The 25,780-nt window shown below is 44.8% G+C and overlaps 1 protein-coding gene across 5 annotated transcripts in view; it reads left to right on the forward strand.

The window, feature by feature from the left end:
• The window catches only part of LOC140737985 (torsin-4A-like), a 51,805-nt gene extending 27,351 nt beyond the window's left edge, over positions 1-24,454 (forward strand). For 2 of the 5 annotated variants that reach the window (XM_073064904.1, XM_073064914.1), the window contains exon 3: positions 23,349-24,454. In XM_073064904.1, coding sequence (XP_072921005.1) covers positions 23,349-24,438 — 1,090 coding nt within the window. In that variant the 3' untranslated portion in view covers positions 24,439-24,454. The other 3 variants (XM_073064942.1, XM_073064933.1, XM_073064924.1) reach the window with 3 other exon arrangements.
• The last annotated feature ends 1,326 nt before the right edge of the window (positions 24,455-25,780 follow it).

Here is a 25,780-nt window from a genome sequence, read left to right on the forward strand (position 1 = left end):
AAAGGCTGAGTTCAATCAACCTATTCTCATAAGGCATGCTCCCCAATCCTGACAACATCCTTGTAAACCTCCTCTGTACCCTTGCTATAGTTTTCACATCCTTCCCGTAGTGACGCAACCAGAACTGAGCACAGTACTCCAAGTGGGATCTGACCAGAGTCCTATATAGCTGCAACATTACCTCTTGGCTCTTAAACTTAATCCCACGATTGATGAATGCCAATGCACCGTATGCCTTCTTAACCACAGAGATAACCTGCGTAGCAACTTTGCGTGTCCTATGGACTTGGACCCCAAGATCCCTCTGATCCTCCACACTGCCAAGAGTCTTACCAATAATACTATATTCTGCCAACATATTTGACCTACCAAAGTGCGCCACCTCACACTTATCTGGGTTGAACTCCATCTGCCACTTCTCAGCCCCGTTTTGCATCATATCAATGTCCCGTTGTACCCTCTGACAGCCCTCCACACTATCCACAACACCCTCAACCTTTGTGTCATTAGCAACTTTACTAATCCATCCCTCCACTTCCTCATCCAGGTCATTTACAAAAATCATGAAGAGTAAGGGTCCCAGAACAGATCCCTGAGGCACACCACTGGTCACCAGCCTCCATGCAGAATATGACCCATCTACAACCACTCTTTGCCTTCTGTGGGCAAGCCAGTTCTGGATCACCTGCTTTTGAGAATGCCATGCTGACTATTCCTAGTCCTATTATGCCTCTCCAAATGTTCATAAATCCTGCCTCTCATGATCTTCTCCATCAACTTACCAATCACTGAAGTAAGACTCACTGGTCTATAATTTCCTGGGCTATCTCTACTCCCTTTCTTGAATAAGGAAACAACATCTGCAACCCTCCAATCCTCCGGAACCTCTCCCGCCCCATCCTCAAGCTGTTCCTAAACTGCTAAGCATGTGTCTTCAGGCTTCTGTACCCCCCCCCCCCCCCCCACCGCTCCTTTGATGGTAGCACATACCACCAGGCTCAAGGGCAGCTTTTACCCAACTATTAAGAGACAATTGAATGTTTCACTGTTTCAATAGGATGGCCGTTGAGTTCAAAGTAACTTTGTCCACCTGTTCCACCGTTGAGGTCTTAGTAGCATTGTTCTTTGTCAGGGACCTCACCCTCGACCTTACCTCCATGGGTGACCCTACCAGGAGCATAGCCCCAGGTGGCATCACTCTTGGGATCTCAGGACCAAACAAGCTTCTCCACCACGACAAGGTGACAATCCATGGAGAAGTCCTGCACTGCACTTTCTCGGAAACTACTAGACTTTCTCCTGTACTCTTATTGTTTTACCTCAATGGTCTGAGTAACAAATTGATCTGTATGGACTCTAAGCAAGACAAGCTTTTCACTGTATCTTGGTACATGTGACAACAATAGACCAATTCACTAGTTTGAAGGGTCATTGCACTCAACTTGCAGGGGATAGAGTGCCCCCAGTCCACAGGTTAAATGCAGAGAGTGTGATCATTCCCCTTGGCCGAACATCTTCAGGCCTGTTTTGAAGAAATCACTCAAAGTTGCTTTCTTTGTTGATCCTTTATGTTCTGATTTTCTGCAGTGGAAGCGTGGGGGTGAGAGAGGGAGCAATGCACGTGTACCCCTCTGCATCCTTCCACCCCAGCCGATCCCACCACCCCGTTTACTATTCTGTTCAATAGTATGTTGCTAAAGACGTCAGCATGTGGGATACAAACCACAAAAACTATCTTTCTGCAGCAAATGTGCAGCATATTACAAGACAAAAGTTAGCATCAAACTCAACATAAACTAAAATGGGCATGGTAGAGTGGCGGTTGGTGTAACACAGTTACAATGCCGGTGACTGGGGTTCAATCCCATCGCTGTCAGTCAGGAATTACGATGATCTCCCCGTGATGTGTGGGTTTCCTCCCAGTGCCCTGGTTTCTTCCCACATTCCAAGGATGTATGGGTTAGTGGGTTAATTGGTCAAATAGGTGGAGGCTCATTGGGCCGGTTACCATGCTGTATCTTGGAATAAAACATAAAGATAATAGATGAGCATAAATTACACATTGCTTACGCATGCAAAATAAACAGAATGCAAGTTAAGGGAGAGAAAAGGAAAATAGAGCCCAAGGTATTTTTAGGGATTTCCAAGTGGGTTCAGGAAGCTGATGCCAATGACAAAGAAGCTGTTGTTAAACCGTGAGGTGTGAGTCTTCAACTTCATGTACCACCTGCCTGGTGGCAGCTCTTTGAGAAGAGGGTACGGCCCAGATGGTGGGGGTCCCTGCTGATGGACATCCCCTCAGTGGCGGTCCCTGTGATAGAACTGGCCGAGTCTACCACTCCTGGAAAAGCTGCTCCTTGGGCTTGTGCTGGACTGGCAACGCTCGTCGGAGAAAAGAAAGAATCAATGTTTGGTGCTGAAGCCCTTCATCAGGACTGGGAATGAAGGGGGCAGAAGCCAAATAAGAAGCAGGGGGGGGGAAGGAAGGGGCATGTTAGAAAGCGATAGGTGAAGCCTGGTGAGGGGGAAGGGGAGGTATCATAGGTAAGAGGGGGAGGGAGGATGGAATTAAGAAGTTAGTAGGGGATAGCTGGAAGGGCAGAAGATGGAATCTAATAGATAGATAGATAGATAGATACTTTATTCATCCCCATGGGGAAATTCAACTTTTTTCCAATGTCCCATACACTTGATGTAGCAAAACTAATAACATATAATACTTAACTCAGTAAAAAAATATGATATGCATCTAAATCACTATCTCAAAAAGCATTAATAATAGCTTTTAAAAAGTTCTTAAGTCCTGGCGGTTGAATTGTAAAGCCTAATGGCATTGGGGAGTATTGACCTCTTCATCCTGTCTGAGGAGCATTGCATCGATAGTAACCTGTCGCTGAAACTGCTTCTCTGTCTCTGGATGGTGCTATGTAGAGGATGTTCAGAGTTTTCCATAATTGACCGTAGCCTACTCAGCGCCCTTCGCTCAGCTACCGATGTTAAACTCTCCAGTACTTTGCCCACGACAGAGCCCGCCTTCCTTACCAGCTTATTAAGACGTGAGGCGTCCCTCTTCTTAATGCTTCCTCCCCAACACGCCACCACAAAGAAGAGGGCGCTCTCCACAACTGACCTATAGAACATCTTCAGCATCTCACTACAGACATTGAATGACGTCAACCTTCTAAGGAAGAAATAGGAGAGGACAGTGGGCCATGGAAGAAAGGGAAGGAGGAGGGAGACCCAGAGGAGGGTGATGGCCCATAGGTGGATGCCTGAAGCACACTGCAGGGGGTGGTGGTGATACACCAGGGACTCTGAGATAGGCACATGGAAGAAAGAGAAATGACGGTTTATGGGCTGTGTAGGAGACAAGGGTTAGGTTGATCATGGCCTTTAAAAGTCAGAACAGCATCATGGGCTGAAGAACCCAATCTTTATTTGCTGTTCTTTATTCTAAAAGGTTGAAACTGGGAGCAGGAACAGCTAAGTAACATGGTGGTGCAGTTAATAGAGCCACTGACTGTTAGCTCCAGACACTCACCTTCGATACCCACCTCAGCCTCTCTGTGCTGGAGTTTGCCCGTTCTCCGTGTAACCGTGTGGGCTCCACCAGGTGCTCTGCTTTCCTGCCGTATCCCAAAGACAGGCGGGTCAGTGGGTTAATTGGCCACTTTTAAATTTCCCCAGGATGTCTGTGAACAGACAAATCAGGAATAAAAAAAGGAACGGATTCCTGCTGGAGAACGACAAATAGGTGGTTGATGGTTAGTGCAGACTCGATGGGCTGAAGGGCTCGTTTCCACCATAAATGACTCTGTGACAGTCAATCCCTTCATCCTACCAGTCCTGCCTTCAGTTCTCTGGGTGAGAGCTCAACATTCCCCTTTCCATGCAGAGCTTGGTTCCAATTTTGAAGTCATTCCCTCCACCTTCGCCTTGGCAGCCTCTCTTGGCATTCCCCATCCCAGCCCTCTGTTTGCTACACTGTGCTGTGGTCACTGCAAACTTGTAAGCAGACAAATGCTCATTAATACCATGTCTATCAATTATTCAACAAGTCAGGAAGCATCCGTGGAGGGAAATGGACTGTGGATTACCTTCCACAGATGCTGCCTGACCCATTGAGTTCTTCCAACGCTTGTGTTTTGTGCTTGATTGCAGCATTCTTGTGTCTCTGTAAAGCTGCTACAGCATATAGCAATCTATGGATTCACTTTCAAGGACTCTAAAACACATGCTGTCTGGCCTCTTACCTCTTCTCACCTGCCTATCACCCCTCCTTCCCTTTCTCCCATGGTTCGCTCTCCTCTCCTATCAGATTCCTTCTTCACCAGCCCATTATCTTTCTAACCCACCTGGATTCACCTATCACCTTCTAGCTAACCTCCTTCCCCTCCACCTTTCTATTCTGGCATCTTTCCCCTTCCTTTCTAGTCCTGAAACATCAACTGTTTATTCATTTCCATAGATGCTGCCTGACCTGCTGAGTTCCCCCAGCAGTTTATGTATGTTGCTCTGGCCCATAGCCATCCCATCCATGCATTTGCACAGTTTATCACATTGGTTGCTTGTCAGTCTTTGTTTGTAGTTTTTCATTGATTCTGTTGTATTTCTTCATTCTACTGTGAAAAGAAATGAATCTCAGGGCAGTATACGGTGACAGATGTACTTTTATAATAAATTTACTTTGAACTTTGAAACAAGCATTGCTTTGTACAGTGACGCTCTCTTTCAATTTGTCCACTGCCCTCCCATCAGATAGTTAAACCACTTTAGAACATCGAACAGCAAGGTGCAAGAGCAGGAATTACAGCCCACAATGCCTATGCCAGCCATGCTGCCAAATTAAACTGATCCCATGTATTTGCACATGGTCCCACATCCCTTCATTGTTTGTTCAAGTCCCTCCCAGTCTCAATGCCACTCGTATTATTCCTTGCTATTATATCTGCTGCCGCCCCCTCCAAGGTTCCCTCTCAGGTGTGTGCTTTTGCTACTAGCACACAAAGCAATTAAAACTGCGCACAAAAGTTCATCACCCTCTACCTCGTTGGCATGTTAAGTATATTTCATGATTGTACACAATCACATTTCCTTTTACTGTTTCTGATGCTGACAACGTGGAATATGCAATTATTTGTCTGCAGATTTTAGAACTGGTGGACTTACATTGTTTTTATTGAAGAAATTATTGTTTCTCTATGTCAAATTCCAGTGAAGCAAAGAGCGTGAAGTGCAAAAGAAATGCCAACTTATTTAAAGTGAAATGGCTTAATGAGACAGTAGAAATGGCTGCACTGAAAGCTCATGAGGTCAGGAACATACAGCTATGAGAAATATTTATGTACAGTACAGAAAGTTGTTACCTGCGTGTATAGTCACAATGCAAAAGTTGCTGGAGAATTTGCAAGTGGGAAGAAGTGGAGTGATATTCGGAAACTTGACTTTTCAAAGCATTATTTAGCAAGTCAGTCACATATGGACGGTGTGTAAAAGCTCTGGCAAGAAAATCCTTCATTACCAGTTGGAGGCCTGCTGCGTATGCTTTGTGAGAGTGCAGATGAATGAGAGAGAAAACGATCAAACCCAGAAGAGATCAAAGTTCTTATTGACAATATTTTGCTAGCTGTTAAAATGAATGCCTCTACATACAAAATTCAGTGCGCACCAGTTGTTGCCACTGGGTAAAACATCACACAGCACAAGATTTTTGTGCACACTGGTTATCACAAATGAGAGGGAATGTTAACCACCTCCCACGTCAGCAAGTTCCAGCCACCTAACACGCTTAGTGTGAAAAGAGCTTGCTTTGTAAATCTGTTTGCGTCAGTCCGGGTGCCTCCTAAATGTTGCCATTTTATTTGCTTTCACCACCACCACCACCCACGGCAGCACATTCGTGGCATGTGCCACTCATAAAGGAGGTGCCATACCTTAGATTCCATACCACCAGGTTCAGGAACAGTTATCACCCTACGACCATCAGGCCTCTGAAATCACTCACCTCAACACTGAACTGATTCCACAGCCTGTAGACTCACGTTTAAGGACTTTACAACTCATGTTCTCAGCATTATTTATTTACTTATCTATTCCAGTATTACTTCTATTTTTTCTCAGCTCAAGCTGGTAAAACCTGAGATACAGGCAAGGCTAAGCATGATCATTTGCTAAGAGCTTTCAGACTGTTCTCATGGTGCTTAGTATTGTGGCTTTCTGGAGATTGCTGTGTAGGCCGAATTGTTTAAAGCTATTGTGTAGTGCCTTTGGCATGGTACCATTTGCAGATATTACCATCAGGACAATGTATGTACCCTGTTCATGTTCCAAAGTCTTTAAATTTCCTCTTTTAATTCAACATAACTCTGGTGTTTTTTGCTTATTGCTTTCTGTAAGTTATGTGTGTTTGGAATGGCAACTTCTATTAAAAATGTGTATAAGATGATGAGAGGCATTGATTGTGTGAATACCCAGAGGTTTTTTTCCCCAGGGCTGAAATGGCCAACATGAGGGGGCATAGTTTTAAGGTGCTTGGAAGTAGGTACAGAGGGGACATCAGGGGCAAGTTCTTCCGCACAGAGTGGTGGTGCATGGAATGCACTGCCAGAGACAGTGGTGGAGGCAGATACAATAGTGTCTTTTAAAAGGCTCTTCGATAAAGACTCTGAGAGATTAGAAAATAGAGGGCTATGTGGTAGGGAAATTCTAGGCAGCTTCTAGAGGAAGTTATCTGGTTGGCATAACATTGTGGGCTGAAGGGCCTGTAATGTGATGTAGATTTCTATGTTGTCCTTACTGGTTTATGCTCTATCTGTATGGTTATTATGAATTGTACTATCTGTAATAACTGATCGGTCAGAATATAATTTGTGGTATTCTGATTCTAAAACTAGATCAGGCTTGTATTTATAGTAAGGTATGATTTCTTTTACAAGTTTGTATTTTAAAGCAAGATTTTGGTGGATGACGTTTGCCACTTGATTGTGCCTGTGTAAGTAATCAGATTGAGTTAAACTGCCACAGGATCCTGTAATGTGCTGGATTGTTTTCTGTTTTTTTTTCTTTTCATTGTTATTATTATCGTTATGATAATTACTAGTTTCTTTTTATATTTCATCTCTTTTGCACATTGGTTGCTTGTCAGTTTTGTGTGTAGTTTTTCATTGATTCTATTGCACTTCTTTGTTCTGCTGTGAATGTTTGCAAGAACATGAATCTCAGGGTAGCATTTGGTGACCTATGCATACTTTGATCATTTGGACTTTGAACTCTGTGTAAACAAATTTGCCTCTTAATTTTCTTTAAGTATTCCTCTTCTCACCATGAAGCTTTTCCCTCTGCTATTTGACTCTCTCACCCTGGGAAACAGATTCTGACTATCTACATCATCTAGGCTTCGTGTAATTTTCCATCACTTTTTATTAAAAAATAAGGATTTACAAAAAATTGACAAACATAATTGGTGTGTATTTAATATTTCAATAATATTTGAGTAATCTTGTGTGTGTGTGTGTGTGTGTGTGTGTGTGTGTATATACTTTGATTAATCATTCGTATTTCTTTAAATAATGACTTACAGGTTATAATGAGTTGAAAACACATATGTTGCACACATCATCACGCTACCACGTGGTACGTGCTTACCACGTTTAAAGTAAACCCGAAGTTAGACTCACATTTTGGACCCCCCATATCGTCCTTTGAATTAGTCTGATGTTTTGAGGTTACAAGATATAACATTGGCAATGAGGTATTTTGAAAACAAACCCGACATGGCTACTGATTTGTTTAATGGGACCTTTGAACTAAAACAAATGCAGCGAAGAACATTACGTAAATAAGGCAGCCCAGCTATGCAGATGGTCGAGTTATAAAAGCAGCACAGCTCATATTCTTCAGAGGGAAGGCATGGCTGAGTTTAAAACAAAAGATTTTAAAAAACGGAAGAATTCATGCGTTTGTAAAGAGTGAGTGATAATCATTAAAAAAAAGCAGAAGTGGTACCCACTACACTGGAAAACTTGATGAATTTGATTACACAACAGGTAGTTGGCTCATGTAAGCTGAGCTATTGAAACAGTATTTTGAAGCAAATGAAATAGCTAATGCGAAGCAAGTGCCAATTTTGTTAGGCAATACAGTTGGCTTTGAAGTTTGACTCAATCAGGCCTGCAGAAATGATCTTTGCTGCTATTGTAAAAGTGATAGAGGAACACTTAGAACTAAAGCCGTTGTTGATTGCAGAATTCTTTAGGTTTCAGAAGTGGAATCAAAAAGGAGTCCATTTTATTATATGTGGCTGAATTAAAGACATTGTCTGTGCATTGTCTGTTCGATAATGAGCTTAGTGAAGCACTAAGAGATTGTCTAGTTTGTGGAATCTTACAAGGGCGTATTCAAAAATGGCCCCAAACTGAAGCACAGCTTACACTTAAAACAGCAGGGGAAATTGCTGTCTCAATGGTAACCACAGACAGAGACGCCATTGAGTTGCTATCAAGAATGAAAGTCCATTGTCTATACAGTAACTGGTCTGGCCAAGCAAATTGTATTACCGTTGTGGCAGGGGCTTATGTATACCAAACAAAAGTAAATTTAAAGGCAAAACTTGCAGGAAATCCAACAAAGTAGGACACATACTAAAAGCATGAAAGATAATGTTGACCCTTTATAAGACACTGGTCAACCACACCTGGATTATTGTCAACAGTTTTGGGCCCCATATCTCAGAAAGGATGTGTTGTCATTGGAGGGAGTCGAGAGGAGGTTCACAAGGATGATTCTGAGAAGGAAGAGGTTAAAATATGAGGAGCGTTTGGCAAATTTGGGCCTGTACTCACTGGAATTCAAAAGAATGCAAGGGAATCTTATCGAAACCTACCAAATGTTGAAAGGACTAGATAGGGTGGATGTGGAGAAGACGTTTCCTGTGGTGGGGGTATCCAGGACTAGAGGGCACAGCCTCAAAATTGAGGGGTGACCTTTGAGAACAGACGTAAGGAGGATTTTTTTAGCTTGAGAGTAGTTACTCAGTGGAATGCTCTGCTGCAGACTGTGGTGGAGATCAAGTCCATGGGTATATTTGAGGTTGAGTGGGATCCAGGATCAGCCGTAATGGAATGGCAGAACAGACTCAATAGGCTGAATCTGCTCCTATGTCTTATGGAGCATGTTGGGCAAATAAAAATAAATGGACTGCACAGAGAAGAGAAAAAGATAAAAGTGCAAGTTGTAGTTTCAAAAAGAGCACTAATCTGATACTGACGAGAGTGACCCAGGACTGTGTAGCTTTGACATTTACAATGTGAAAATTAAGAATGGACAAGCAATATGGCTTACACCAGAGTGAATGGCAAATTAGTTAAAATGGAATTGGAGGCCAGGTTGGCTGCTTCAGTCATCCCACAGAATGTGTTTGAACAGAATTTCAGAGATACTGAACTGAAGCCTGCTGATATCCAACTAAGAACTTACACTGGAGAAAAGAGAAGACCCCCAACTCCCATCAGTAACAGTGAAATACACCATCAATAAGCCACATTGAGCTTAAATATAGTAAAAACTGAAGGACCAGTATTGTTGGGGGTGTGATTGGCTGATACAAATCCAACTTGATTAGAGATCCATCCATCATTTGCATGCCACATCCCCTGCAATGAGGCCGACTGAAAGCAAATTAAGAAAAGTACCAGATGAGGTCAAAACTGTCTCCATGTTGCCCAACAGTAGACAAATAGGAGTTGGTGCCGAACTCTGTGCCTCTGGATGGAAAGCAAATTGAGCCAAGGAAGGACCATGCTGTGCAGGGGAGTTGTGAAAGTGACTAAAGCAGTGGTCCAACCATCAGTCAACATAGGCGACATATCTGAGAAAGCTTCTGCAAGGCAGTTACTTGAAAAATGTAGCTTGGTTTTAAGCCAGAAGAGAGTTCAAGGAGCTTCAGGAAAGAGGCAAGTATTCGGATTTTGTGAGTATAAAGACCCAGAATCCCCTCTGCATGCATGAATTTCAACTGCTGGTAAGGCTGCTGGTAAAGGTAGATGCGAAGTCCAAGCCGCAGCTGGGTGAATGGAAGGCTAAAAGAAAGGAGTCAAAGGAGATAGAAAAGCAGAGGATTCATCAGATAATGTTGTGGATGAGAAAACCAAGAGGAGAGATCAGATTGTAAAGGGAGCAATAGAAGGATTCCTATGGTGGGGGTATCCATAATTAGAGGGCACAGCCTCAAAACTGAGGGGTGACCTCCAGAACAGAGGTAAGGAGGAATTTTTTTTAGCTTGAGAGTGGTGAATCTGTGGATTGCTCTGCCACAGACTGCAGTGGAAGTCAAGTCTGTGGGTATATTCCAGGCGGATATTAATAGTTTCCTGATCGGTCAGGGCATCAAAGGATATGGCGAGAAGGCAGCTGTATGGGGTTGAGTGGGATCCGGGATCAGCCATGATGGAATGGCAGAACAGGCAGAATGGGCTGAATGGCCTAATTCTGCTCCTATGTCTTATGGTCTGAAGATTAATAAGAGAATACTCCAGCAAAGATCAAGATGCACAAGCGAGAAGGAAAAGGAAGGAGGAGATGGAGGAAAAGAGTGTTAATGAGAAAGAGAATGGTGTGAAAGTGAAGGAATGTGAAAAAGAAAGGGAGGTAAGTAGATCCAGAGAGAGAAAACGAGAAGGTGTCCAGAGCTGTCAGAACCACTTCCTGCAGTCTCAGAATCAACCACCACGGAGGAGTTCCCAGAACCGAAGAATGTTTCACATGCCAAGCGGAGTGATCCCCCATCTCCCATCAGGAAAGACATTTTCCTAGAAGAATAAGAAATCCTCCAGAGTGATTACATTTTAGGCCTGAATGGGACAATTTAAAATCTACTCTGCTATGGAAGTCTGTATAAAGTAATTGTATTATTTAATAAACTGTGTATATAGTTGAGATGCATTCTCTGTTGAGTTGTTTACAGCTAAGCAGGGTATTTTACATTTCAGTAATATTTCAGCAATTTTGTATATGTATTGTTTGATTAAGCATCCTTGTTTGTTTAAATAATTAATTTGGGGGTATATATAATAACGTACATATTGCATATGTTACCACACTGCCATGTGAATATGTGCACACCTCGCTTAAAGTAAACATGAAGTTAAAGTTAAAGTTTAAACTTAAAGTTAGACTCACATTTCAAACTCCTGTGTCTTCCTTTGAATTAGTCTAACATTTTACAGTTACTGAACCTGCAGTACCATGAACAACTTTATCTGGTGAATCATCTTTTGTTTAATATCATACTGTTTTTGCAGCTGTCGGCTGAAGATCCATATCATTTCAGGAAATCAGTACTGTTGAAGACGAGTGTTAGAAAATACCAGGACCAAAATAATTGAGTTTTAATCTACATATTGGATAGGAGAGTGGAGTACAGGACTAGTTTCAGCATGATTTTAATCAGTGGTGCAGCAGATTTGAAGTGCAAAGCCTCACTTGATTCTTGATCTCACATTCCTTGCTCTTACTTTAAAATTACACTTCATTCTGAATATATGCAGAGAATACTGTTGGGACATATTCTTCCTTACCATTGTTGTGCTTTCAACCTATATGGATGATATAGGTTGCCCGTTACATCACGATCATTCCGGGCAGCAATGAAGGTCCTCCATCTCCGTCTGTACCTACATATTCTGCCTGCTGGTCTGTGATGTTCCACCAGGATCTATTCTGGAACCCCTCCTCTCTGTAGTTTTTATAAATGAAGGGTGGTTTAGTAAGTTTGCAGATGATAGAGAGGTCATGTCGAAAGTTGTGGATCATGTAGAAAGTTGCCATAGGTTACAACAGGACACTAACAGGATGCAGAACTGGGCTGGAAAAGGGCAGATGGAGTTCACCCTAAAAAGTGTGAAGTGATTCACTTTGGAAGGTTGAATCTGAAGGCAACACACGGGGCCAATGGTGGGAATCCCCAGTTCAGCAGGGATCACATTCATAGATCCCTCAAAGTTGCCAAGGCAGTTGATAAGGTTGTTAAGAAGATGTACGGTGTGTGGCCTTCATTTGTCAGGGGAGTGAGTTCAAGAGCCTCAAGGTAATGTTGCAGCTTTATGAAAGGATAGAACACACTTGCAGTATTGTGTTCAGTTCTGGTCACCTCATTATAGGAAGGACCTGAAAGCTTTAGAAAGACTGCAGTGGACATTTGCCAGGATGCTGTCTGGATTAGAGAGCGTGTCTTATGAGGAAAGGCTGTGCGAATTAGGGCTTTTCTCTCTAGTGCAAAGGAAGATGGGAGGAGACTTGATAGAGTTGATGAAAAGCATAGATTGAGTGTACAGCCAGAGATTTGTTCCCAGAGCAGAAATGGCTTGTACAAGGGCATAACTTTAAGACAATGGGAGGAAAGTTTGGGGGGTGGGGGTGGGGGTGTATGACAGGGCAAAGTTTTTTCTACACAGAGAGTGGTGAGTGCATAGAATGCACTGCCGGGTTGGTACTCCAGGCACATTTACACTAGGGACATGTAAACACAGGAGATTGTACAGATGCTGGAAGTCGACAGTAACACACACAAAATGCTGGAAGAACTTAGACGGGTCAGGAAGCATCTATGAAGAGGAATAAACAGAAAATGTTTCAGCCGAGATCTTCCTAATGCTGCCTGACCTGCTGAGTTCCTCCAGAGATTTTGAATATAAGACAAATGGAAGGCATCATAATTGTGGCTGTTTTCACCACTTCCGCTGGCAGCATGTTCCAGGTATCAGTTGTTGTCCTTGTAAAAAATTTACCTCTCTGATCCCATTTAAAACTTCTTCCTCTCACCTTGAACCAGCACCCTCTTGTTTTTGATGCCCCATCATGAAAAATTGTTATGACCACCAATGTTCTCTAATTTGTAATGACCAGTGTGCAATAAAATCTTGTGCTGTGCAATTTTTTTTGCCCAGTGACAACAACTTGTGTGCACGGAATAATTTCTTCAATAAAACAATATAAATAAGCCAGTTCTAAAATCTGCAGACAAATCATCGCAAACTCCACGTTGTTAACACCGTCAGCCTCAGAAACTGGAAAAGGAAATGTGACTGAGTACGATCGTGAAATATACTGAATACGCCGATGAGGTAGAGGGTAACAACCAAACAACCATTTGAGTGCAGTTTAAGTTCCTTTGTGCTCCAGCAGCAAAAGATGTGTACACGTGCACACCTCAGAGGGAACGTTGTCGACCAAGTACTTTAATCTTAAATTGTGTTAAGGATTCTCCTTTCAAGATTCAAGATTGTTTATTGTCATTCTTCAAGTGTAAAGGGGAATGAAACCTTTGTTACTTTGGATCGAGTGCAGCATAAAAAACACAATAAGTAGAAAAATACAATAAATATAAATATAAAAGCAATCCTGTACAACCCAATGTACATGTTTGAGTGTGACTGTGTGATTAACTTATTTACATGAACTAATTGTATGTGCATAAAGTGAGTCTAGGTGTGGGAGTATCTGTACATAAGGTGAATGATGAAAAATGATAGAGAGTTTAAGTGACTCTTGGCAAAAGGAATTCTTCTGGATAACTGGAGGGCATATGGAAAACACATTAAGATAGTGACTGTGTCGGTGTAGGTATGAGGTGTGGAGTTTCTTAAAGTGACAGTGCGTTGCAGGGGTGGTGATGAAGAGTCCTGAGGGAGCTGTGCTTAGGTGTGGGTATGTAGTGTTGTAGAGGAAATAGTGTGGGTTAATTGGTGGAGGTGTTGATGAGCCTGATGGCTTGAGGGAGGTGTTGATGCTGCATAGCACCTTCCCTGATGGGAGTGGGACAAACAGACCATGAGCAGGGTGTGTGGGGTCCTTCATGGTATTGCTGGCCTTTTTCCAACACCTTTCTGTATTTTAGCACATAAAAGATAGCAGTAAAATACAATCACACAAAAAAATACAGTCCAAGACCCTGAGTCCATGAATTTTGCAGCAGTCTGCTGTGAAAGACAATACGGCTTGACTTCTGCCAAGCGAATACTAGGAGGCAGCACCGACTCCAGCTTGGACACCGCGCCACACTGCCTCTGGCGGAGAGCTTCGACTCCGACGCCTCTATACCGGGCGGCTGTAAACAGGCAGCATCTCGGCTTGAGGGCTAGTCCTCACAATGATCAAGGCTATGCAGTTCGCCAATGAATGAGTGAACGTCCAATGGGGTCTTGCGATCACAAGGAAAACAACCCACCACTAGACTGTCCACTGCTGTTGCTCATTGACTCCTCTGTGATGCAGTCAGCGGTATCATCCGCACCGTCCAACTCCTGCAGCTTCTTCACCAACAAGTAACTCGCTGATGGAATTGACCTGCAGTACTTTAACTCCTTAAGGTCCAGCAGGCTCTTGTGATCATTAAAAAATTACTTTTAAAAAGGATAGTGGTTGACCCCTTAGAAGCTGCTGCAATCAAACACACTGCCATCTTACCAGAAATATAAAGCTTCAGTCAAACCACACTTGGAGTATTGTGTGCAGTTCCAGTCACCCCATAACAGGAAGGATGTGGAGAGCGTGGAGAGGGGGCAGAATAGGTTCACCAGGTTACTGCCTGGAGTTCAGGGTTGGACAAATTTGTGTTGTTCTCCTGAGAGTGTTGGAGGCTGGGGGAAGGGAGCATGAAAGAAGTGTATCACAGAGAGGTAGACTCCCAGGATAGACGTGTCAAGCACCAGAGCACGTGTTTTCAAGGTTAGAGGGAAGAAGTTTACAGGCAGAGAGTGTCAGGTGCCTGGAATGGTTTACCACAGGTATTAGCAGAAGCAGGCAATTTGGTGGAGCTTGAATAAACACATGAATATGCAGAGAATGGAGGGATATGGATGATACAAACAAGAGAAAATCTGCAGATGCTGGAGATCTGAGCAACACACACAAAATGCTGGAGGAACTCAGCAGGCCAGGCAGCATTTATGGAAAAGTGTATAGTCAATGTTTCCAGCCAAGACCCTTTATTAGGACTAGATAAAAAAAAAGATGAGGAGTGGAGGGAAGGAAGGAAGAAACACAAGGAGATAAGTGAAACCGGGAAGGATGGGGGTTGGAGAAAAGAGCTGGGAACTTGATTGGTGAAAGAGATAGAGGGCTGGTGAAGGGGGAATCTGATAGGAGTGGATAGAAGGCCATGGAAGAAAGAAAAGGGGGGAGGAGCACCAGAGGGAGGTTATAAGGTGAGAGTGGGAATGGGGAAAGGTGAGGTGGGGCATGACTGGAAGTTTGAGAAATTGACGTTCATGCCATCAGGTTGGAGGCTACCCAGATGGAATATAAACTGTTACTCCTCCAACCTGAGTGAGGCCTCATCATGGCAGTAGAGGAGGCCATGTACCGAAATGTCGGAATGGGAATGGGAAGTGGAATTAAAATGGTGACCACTGAGAGATCCTGCTTTTTCTGGACAACGGAGCATAAGTACTCAGTGAAGTGGTCTCTGAATCCAGTAGATAACCCTAACAGACTCATAGGGGAAGTGTCACCTCACTTGGAAGGACTGTTTAGGGCCCTGTATGGTAGTGAGGGAGGAGATGTAGGGGCAGGAGTAGTGCTTGTTCCACTTGCAAGGCGAAGCGCCAGAAGGGAGATCTGTGAGGAGGGACAAATGGACAAGGGAGTCATGTAGGGAGCGATCCCTGTGGAAATCAGGAAGTGGGGATATGGATGATACACAGGAGGATATGTTGGTGGCAGGGCATCAAGATCAGCATATAATCTTGAGGTGAATGGCCTGTCCATTGCTGCTCTGTTCTATGTACTTCATTCAGATCCTCAGCTCCCCACCAAGGAACAACATTTCTCCAACATGGTTGTACAGAAGTTTAGACAGCAAAAAAGTTCAAGACAGAGCTGGTGATAGGAAGTGGGTGGTTGGGGACCTTTAGCGCAGGAACATTAGGTTACGTAAGAGGAAGTTACTTTAGTTCATAAAAGGAACAAAAGGCTATTGTTAAACACTGGCAACATTTTGCTTCTAGAACAACCAGCAAAAGACCGTGTGAGCCAAGTGAGGACAACGCTCGTTGTGGGAGAGGTAAGGTCTTCCAAGAGGTTCAGGAGTTAGTGCTGAGGTCCAGAGAGATGTTTGATGCCACTGCCATTAGTTTAAGGAAGAAGAGGGTTTGCAGTCACACTACCTTAGACTCCTTCTTGGAATATGTCCTACGGATAGATTTCCAGCTGGGATCGAAGCCCCTTTGGAGAAGGACAGAGGCTGGAATCCAGAAGATCCTTGAGCAAAAGGAACATTTTCTTGCAGAGCCACCTGCAGATGAAGGCTGCTAGACATTTGTCTAGATACAGGTGAGCACCTCGGTCACGCAGCATATCCTGGAATTACAGTGGGAGGCCCTTTGGCCCTTCGTGTCTGTGCTAGCTCTTGGTAGACCAGGCTTGACAATCGCACCAAATTCTCCTCATTGCAGTCCTTTCCCCACTAGCTGTGCAGCCTGTTGTCCCCCAGTTGCCTCTATAACTACCCCTCTGATTGAGTCTGTTTCCAAAACATGCAGCAGAGTCCCTGATCAAATGGACATGTATCAGGAGCAGGAAGAGGTCCTCCTCTCCCTCAAGCTGTCTCTGCCATTTGGTATGACCATTGCTGTCTTAGAGGGTCATACAGCCGGGAAGCAGACCCTCAGCCAAACTGGCCCATGCCAGCTTAGATTCCCATCTAAGCTAGTCCCATTTCCTGTATTTAAACCTCTAAACCTTTCCTATCCATGTACCAGACCAAGTGCCTTTTAAATACCATTATTGTTTTTAATTCTATTCCCCATTCTGGCCACATACCTCTTCTTACCAGGATTATATTCCTAGTGCCTTTAACACAATCCAGCACAAGATCTTAAGGCACAAACTAACAGAGATGGGAGTAGACTCTCACATGGTGGATTGGATAGTGGACTACTTGACAGATAGACCTCAGTATATGCGGTTGGGAGTATGTAGGTCTGACACGGTGGTCAGCAGCACAGGAGCGCCGCAGGGGACCGTGCTCTCTCTGGTCCTGTTCACCCTGTACACATCAGACTTCCAAAATAACTCGGAGTCCTGCCATGTGCAGAAGTTCGCTGATGACATGGCCATAGTGGGGTGTGTCAGGAATGGACAGGAGGAAGAGTATAGGAAACTGATACAGGACTTTGTGATATGGTGCAACTCAAACTACCTGCGTCTCAATATCACCAAGACCAAGGAGATGGTGGTGGACTTTAGGAGATCTAGGCCTCATATGGAGCCAGTGATCATTAATGGAGAATGTGTGGAGCAGGTTAAGACCTACAAGTATCTGGGAGTACAGTTAGACGAGAAGCTAGACTGGACTGCCAACACAGATGCCTTGTGCAGGAAGGCACAGAGTTGACTGTACTTCCTTAGAAGGTTGGCGTCATTCAATGTTTGTAGTGAGATGCTGAAGATGTTCTATAGGTCAGTTGTGGAGAGCGCCCTCTTCTTTGTGGTGGCGTGTTGGGGAGGAAGCATTAAGAAGAGGGACGCCTCACGTCTTAATAAGCTGGTAAGGAAGGCGGGCTCTGTCGTGGGCAAAGTACTGGAGAGTATAACATCGGTAGCAGAGCGAAGGGCGCTGAGTAGGCTACGGTCAATTATGGAAAACCCTGAACATCCTCTACATAGCACCATCCAGAGACAGAGAAGCAGTTTCAGCGACAGGTTGCTATCGATACAATGCTCCTCAGACAGGATGAAGAGATCAATACTCCCCAATGCCATTCGGCTTTACAATTCAACCGCCAGGAGTAAGATATGTTAAAGTGCCGGGGTTAGGACTCAATGTATTTAAGTAAACTACTTAAGAACTTTTTAAAAGCTATTATTAATGCTTTTTGAGAGGGTGATTTTAGATGCATATCATATTTTTACTGAGTTAAGTATTGTATGTAATTAGTTTTGCTACAATAAGTGTATGGGACATTGGAAAAAATGTTGAATTTCCCGATGGGGATGAATAAAGTATCTATCTATCTATCTATCTATCTATCTCCTGCTTATCACCTCCTCCTTTCTTTTCTTCAATGGTCCACTCTCCTCTCCTATCAAATTCTTTCCTCTCTAGCCCTTTTCCTGCCCACCTGGCTTTACTGTCACTTTCTAGGTATCCTATGTCCCTTCCCCTCACCTTTTTATTTTAGTGACTTTCCCCTTGCCATCCAGTCCTGAGTAAGGCTCTCGGCCCGAAACAGTGACTATTTATTCATTTCCATAGATGCTGCCTGATTTGCTGAGTTCCTCCTGCACTCAGTTGCTCAGGATAAAAAAAAAAGTTGTCCCTCAGTTTTGTCAAACCAAATCAGCAAAGATCGTGCTGAACACAACTGGCACAACTTACTAACCCTAACCGTACACCTTTCTAACTAAACTCCCTACAGACAATGGCAGGAATCGAACCCTGATTGGTGAAACTGGCACTGCAAAGCATTACGCTAACAGCTACACTACTTGCTTGTGCAATTCCAAAAGAGCCATAAGATATTGGAACAGAAGTAGGCCATTTGGCCCATCGAGTCTGCTCTGCCATTTCATCACGGCTGATCCAGTTTCCCTCTCAGCCCTAGTCTCCTCACTTCTCTCTGTATCCCTTCATGCCCTGACCAATCAAAACTCTATCAACCTTTGTCTTTAACTTGCAGGTTGAGTCAGTGGTGAGGAAGGCAAATGCCATGTTAGCATTCAATTCAAGAGGTCTAGAATACAAGAGCAGGGATGTGATGCTGAGGCTTTATAAGGCACTGGTGAGGCCTCACCTTGAGTATCATGAACAGTTTTGGGCCCCTCATCTGAGAAAAGATGTGTTTGCATTGGAGAGGGTCTGGAGACTGTTCACAAGGATGATTCCAGGAATGAAAGAGTTATCATATGAGGAACATTTGATGGCTCTGGGTCTGTACTCACTGGAATTCAGAAGGATGAGGGGAGATCTCATTGAAACCTTTTGAATGTTGAAAGGCCGAGACAGAGTTGTGGAGAAATTTCTTTAGCCAAAGGGTGGTGAATTTCTGGAATTTGTTGCCACATGCAACTGTGGAGGCCAGGTCGTTGGGGGTACTTAAGGCAGAGATTGATAGGTTCTTGATTGGACATGGCATCAGAGGTTACAGGGAGAAGGCCAGCAACTGGGGTAGAGGAGGAGATTTTTAAAAAAGGATCAGCCATTTTTGAATGGCGGAGTTGATTCGATGGGCCAGATGGCCTAATTCTGCTCCCATGTCTTATAAATATACATAAAGACGGCCTCCACAGCTTCCTGTAGCAAAGATTTCCACAGATTTACCACTCTCTAGCTAAAGAAGTTCCTCCTCATCTCCCTTCTAAAAGGACTCTCCTCTTTTCTGAGGCAGTGCCCTCTGGTCTCAGATTCTCCCACCGTAGGAAGCATCCTCTCCACATCCACTCTATCAAGGGCTTTCACTATTTGATAGGCTTTAAAGGGGTCTCTCCTCATTCTTCTGAATTCTAGTGAATACAGACCCAGAGCCGTCAAATGCTCTTCCTATGACAATCCTGGAATCATTTTTGTGAACCTCTTTTGAACCCTCTCCAGGTTCAGCATATCCCTTCTAAGAAAAAGGGCCCAAACCTGATCACATTGGTGGCTCAAATATAATGGCAGAATGTAGCATTAATGGCAAGACTCCTGGCAGTGTGGACCAACGGGATCTTGGGGTCCGAGTCCATAGGACTTTGAAAACTGCTGTGCAGGTTGACTCTGTGGTTAAGGAGGCATACGGTGCATTGGCCTTCATCAACTGTGGGATTGAGTTTAAGAGCCGAGAGGTAATGTTGCAGCTATATAGGACCCTGGTCAGACCCCACTTGGAGTACTGTGCTCAGTTCTCGTCACCTCACTATGGGAAGGATGTGGAAACATAGAAAGGGTGCAGAGGAGATTTACAAGGATGGTGCCTGATTGGGCAGCATGTCTTATGAGAATAGGTTGTGTGAACTCGGCCCTTTCTCCTTGGAGCATCAGAGGATGTGAGTTGACCTGATAGAGGTGTACAAGATAATGAGAGGCAATGAGGCATTGATCATGTGGATAGTCAGAGGCTTTTCCCCAGGGCTGAAATGGCTAGCATGAGAGGGCATAGTTTTAAGGTGCTTGGAAGTAGGTACAGAGGAGATGTCAGGGGTAAGTTTTTTACGTAGACAGTGGTGAGTGTGTGGAATGGGTTGCCGGTGGTGGTGGTGGAGGCGGATATGATAGGGTCTTTTAAGAGACTCCTGGATGGATACATGGAGCTTAGAAAAATAGAGGGCTGTGGGTAAAGCCTAGGTAGTTCTAAGGTAAGTACATGTTTGGCACAGCTTTGTGAGCCAAAGGACCTGTATTGTGCTGTAGGTTTTCTACGTTTTCTATTTCCATGTTCCAAGAATCAATTCAATACAGTATATAACTCGAAGGAGAATAATACTGAACACAGTACCTCGTGTGATCTTTTCAGTGCCCCAGATGCTATGATCTCACTCAATCCGTAAAAATGCCTAGGAAATATTCCATTAGCTTCCCTTGGGGGCCGAATGATTAATTATGATGTTACCACATACTGTATATCAAATGTCAGAGAAAAGCTGTTTTCCATGCCTTCCGGAAAGATCACAACATCTGTAATTGTATTGAGCAATAAAAAGTAAACAGATTGCAGAATATCGTGTTACAATTACTTTGGAAGTGCTGTTGCAGGTAGGCACAGGTACAGTAGTAACAAGAAATTGCCATGACAAGCTTAAGTGGGAGATGAAGAGTGTAAGGATTCCCCTTTTTGCTCAAGAAGTCTGTTCAAGAGTCTGGAAAGAGTCTTGACCTCTTGTCCTGATCTCTTGTCCTATGTTGTCCTGAGACTTATAGTATGTTCTTGGATTTCAGACTTTTGTATCTTTTGCCTGATGGGAGAGGGGACGAGAGAGAATGACTGGGGTGGAAGGGGTCCCTGATTATGTTTACTGCTTCTCCTAGGCAGTGGGAAGTGTAGTCAGAGCCAGTGGAGGGAAGACCAGCTCTGCCCGGTGGAATGGCTGTGTTCACAGTTCTCTCCAATTTCCTCAGGCTTTGGAGAGAGCAGGTGCCATTGCCAATCAAGACACAAGAGACTGCAGACGCTGGAGTAACAAACAATCTGCTGGAGGAATTCAGTGGGTCACACCGCGTCTATGCGGAGACAGGAATTGAAACATTGTCGGTTACTTTTCCCCACAGATGCTCCTCACTGTGCTGTTCCTCCAGCAGATCATTAGTTGCCATAGCAAGCCGAGGTGCATCTGGATAGGATGAACCATAAGCCATTAGATATCGGAGCAGAATTGAACCATTGAGACTCTCCATCATTTCATCATGGCTGATCAATTTCCTTCTCAGCCTCAATCTCCTGCCCTCTCCCTGTATCCCTTCATGCCCTGACGAATCAAGAATATATCAACCTCTCCATTAAGTATATCCATAACTTGGCCTCCAAAGCTGTGGAAACAAATTCCACAGATTCACCATCCTCTGACAAAAAAATTTTCCTTATCTCTTGTTCTGAATGGACCGTCTGCTACTCTGAGGCTGTGTCCTCTGGTCTTAGACTCCCCCACCATAGGAAATATCCTCTCCACATCTATATCTATAGAGGGCTATTAACATTCAATAGGTTTCAATAAGATCCCCTCTCATTCTTCTGAATTCCACTGCCTGCAGGCCCAGAGCCATCAAACACTCCTCATATGATAAGCCTTTCAATCCCAGAATAATTTTTGTGAAACTCCTTTGAATCCTCTCCAATGTCAGCACATCCGTTCTTAGATAAGGGACTGAAAACTGCTCTCAGTACTCCAAATAAGGTTTCACGAGTGCCTTATTAAGCCTTAACATTACATCCTTGCTTTTATATTCTAATCCTCTTGATATGAATGCTAACATTGCATTTGCCATCCTCACCAATGATTCAACCTAATTCAATGATTTAACCTTTAGGGAATCCTGCATGAGGACTACCAGTCCCTTCACAACTCAGGTTTTTGAATTTTCTCTTCATTTAGAAAGTAGTTAACCCTTTCATTTCTTCTACAAAAGTACATGATCATACACTTCCCAACACTGCATTCCATCTGCCACCTTCTTGCCCATTCTCCTATTCTGTCAAAGTTCTGTAGCCTTTGCTTCCTCAACACTACCTGCCCTCCACTATATTCATATCATCTACAAACGTGGCCACAGACACATCAATTTCATCATCCAAATCATTGATATATAACATAAAAAGAATCAGTCCCAACACAGATCCCTGTAGAACACCACTAGTCACTGCGAGTCAACCAGAACAGGCTCCCTTTATTCCCACTATTTGCCTCCTGCCAATCACCAATGCACTATCCATGCTAGTATCTTTCCTGCAATATCATTTTCTCTTTTCTTGTTTAGCAGACGCATCTGTGTCACCTTGTCAAAGTCCTTCTGAAGATCCAAGTACACAATATCTATCAATTCTCCGTTAATCTATCCTGCTTGTTATTTCTTCAAAGAACTCCAACAGATTTGTCAGGCAAGATTTCCCCTTGAGGAAACCATGCTGACTATGGCCTGTTCTGTCATGTGCGTTGAAGTGCCCTGAAACCACATCCTTAACAGTCAACTCCAGAATCTTCCCAACCAACCAAATATTATGCCAGACCTGTGACATATCATGTACTAGGAACTAGAAATATGAATATAGATTCTAGATACATAATTAGTCAGTGTGTCATGGGAAGAAAACTGGAGAGGAAAAAATAAATCAGCCTTGATCAAATGGCAGAGCTGACGCAATGGACTGATTAAAGATTAGCTTCATTTGTCATAATTACTATACATTGAAACACACTGTGAAATCCATCATTTGGGTTAACAATCAGCACTGAGGGCAGCCCACGAGTGTTACCACACTTCCGGCGCCAGCATGTCATTCCCTCAACTCTCTAACGCCGTCGGAATTTCAGCAGAAACCAGAGCACCCGGAGGTAACCCGTGGGGTCACTGGGAGAATGTCCAAATGCCTTACAGACGCCTGTGGGTATCGAGCACCAAACTCTCTGTTACGTTTTGTAACTTCAAAACTTTAAACTAATTCAAAGGAATACACAAGAGCCCAAAAGTACAGGTCTAACTTCGTGTTTACTTTAAGCGAGTAGCTCATGTATCACATGGTAGCACGATGACAGATGCAATAGATATAATCTGTGTATATGTGTATATATATTTCTCTCTGCACCTCAGAGCAATTGACCTCAACCATTTCACATAACATGCTTGCCTGGTTGATATTTTAATGAAGGCCATCTCTTCTTCTCAGCAAAAGGAGACAATCGAAGATGGAGGCGGAGAGAAGGCACTGCCTGCGGCGCACCTTGGTGAAACTACGGCTAACCAGCCACATGGCGCGAGGCAGACGCCTCCGGAGAACGAAGGCTGGTGGTGATCCGCACCCTCCGCGGCGCCCGAGCAAGGGGAAGACTGTTGCCGGCAAGGAGCAGGCCCAGAGGCAGGGTGGTGAGGGGTGGCTGGCCCCGGATACGGTGGTGATGGGCCTGCTGTATCTGCTGTGCACGATTGTGGCCGTGCAGATGTACCACGGCGAGGACATGGAGAAGAATATCCAGGCCTACGATATCGACCACCTCGAGAAGACACTACACAGGGAGCTGGTCGGACAGACGCTGGCCATAAACAAGCTGACCAAGCTGCTGAGGGGTTACCTGGCCACGAACTTCCATTCCAAGCCATTGGTCCTCTCTGTCAATGGCCCCACTGGCGTTGGAAAGAGCTACCTGGGGAGGCTCATCACCAAACACTTCAGGTCCGCCCTCGGGACCTGCGTGGTCATTCAGCACTCAGCCAAGCACCACTCCCCGCTGGATCTGATCTCCCGGGTGGCGGACACCTTCTCCCGAGCTCGGCAGGCCTGCCAGGTCCCGGTGCTCCTGCTCGACCAGCTGGAGTATGCCGGCCCACAGCTCCTGAACTTTGTTGGGCAGCTGGTAGCCTCCCCCAACCACACCACTGCCGTCTACATCCTCCTAACCAACATCGGGAGCGAGCTGATCATCCAGTCTACCCACCGTGGCTTTGGCCATGGGGTGACTGGCCAGGTGCAGAGGCTCAGTGCGGAGCTGGCCAGGCTGACGGCCGGGATGCACCCAATCTGGAGGGAGGCGAAATTCATCCCCCTCTTCCCGCTGCACCAGCTGCACGTGGTACAGTGCGCCCGGCAGGCGATGGAGCGGGAGGGTTTCTACCCTCAGGACCCCCGGGCGGAGGCCATGGCCAAAGGTCTGAGCTACTACAAAGCCAGGCAGCACCTCTATTCCAAGCTCGGCTGCAAGCCCGTGCTGCCGAGGGTCAGGCAAATCAAGAGGGATCAATGGGAAAGGGGCTGGATGTGAGGCAGCATATAGCTCACTCGGGGTGGGGGGGGGGATGCAGTTCCAAAAATACACTTGATGGAATTTCCCAGCAGGTCATGGGGGGGTGGAGGGAGGGGGAGAAGACGGCAATCTGTGACCCACTGCCCCATCCAGTCCCAGAGGGGGAGCAGACAGTGTGTGACCCACCACCCCACCAGTCATAGAGGAAGAACGCAGAGTGTGTGACCCACTGTCCCACCTCGTCCCAGAAGGGGAGAGGGCAGTGTGAAACCCACTGCCCCAACCAGCCCCAGAGGGGGAGAGGACAATGTATAACTTGCAGTCCCACCCAAAGGAACATATGCAAACCACTGTCCCACCCAAACCTGGGGGGGGGGGGGCGGGGGAGAGGACAATGTGTGACCCATTTCCCCACCCAGAGGAAAGCATACCAACCACTGACCCACCCAGAGCTGGGGAGCATGTGTAGATTCAAGAAAAATCATCCACGGAATGGAGCGGTGAGGATTTATATTAATGGCAATGAGAGACAGGCGAGGTTTCAGGAACATAGCTTACAAGCCCAGGAAGTTGAAGGCGCAACAGAGGGGCAAAACTCAAGGATATGGAAGGGGTCTGTTCATGGTCTTTGTGAGTTGTGAGGCTGGGAAGAGAATCAGGCACCAAAATCTCTCTGGGGTTTTGAAGAATAGTGGTTGCCTTCAGGTGATCAACTGACAGGATAAAAGCTGAGATGTTTTCACTGGATGGGGAGTCCAGTGTAAAAGGGACAGAACTATAGACAGATCATTTAAAAATAAGGTACGTAGAAAATTCTTTATCCTAGAGGGTGCAGAGGGTGGTGGATGGTGAGTCTCTGGAATTCTCTGTCCCTGTAGATGGAAGAAGCTGGATTATTTGATGGAATAGTGGGATATGGAAGAAGGGAACAGAGGAGGTGTTGAAACCAGCATGGATAAGCCACCATGGTATCGAATGTCAGGGCAGGCTGGAAGGGCCAAGTGGCCTGTGTCTGCTCCTTTTCCTTGTGGAGTGGGTGCCAAATAGTAGTAGTGAGTCTGCCAGTGGCTAGATGAAGCCGTAGTCCTGGGTGTGCTTATGTTCGTTGGGGTGGGCAGATGAGGACTGGAGGACCACTGGAAACGTCAGGACTAAGGCTAAATGCAAGGAGAGGAATATGCTGAAGCAATGAGATAAGGAAAGTGAAGAGTGGTCTTGTGATGCAGGACCATTTCTGGTCCAAACTCAAGGCAAAGGGATTCCAAGGATCTGATTTCAGGCCATTGTCCCAATGAGCAAGGTGAGAGATGTGGTAGTGAAGGAGGGTGCTGGGAAGACAAGCACTCTGTATTACTTTCCC

Source organism: Hemitrygon akajei, chromosome 2, assembly GCF_048418815.1.
Source record: "Hemitrygon akajei chromosome 2, sHemAka1.3, whole genome shotgun sequence".
Classification (NCBI taxonomy): domain Eukaryota; kingdom Metazoa; phylum Chordata; class Chondrichthyes; order Myliobatiformes; family Dasyatidae; genus Hemitrygon; species Hemitrygon akajei.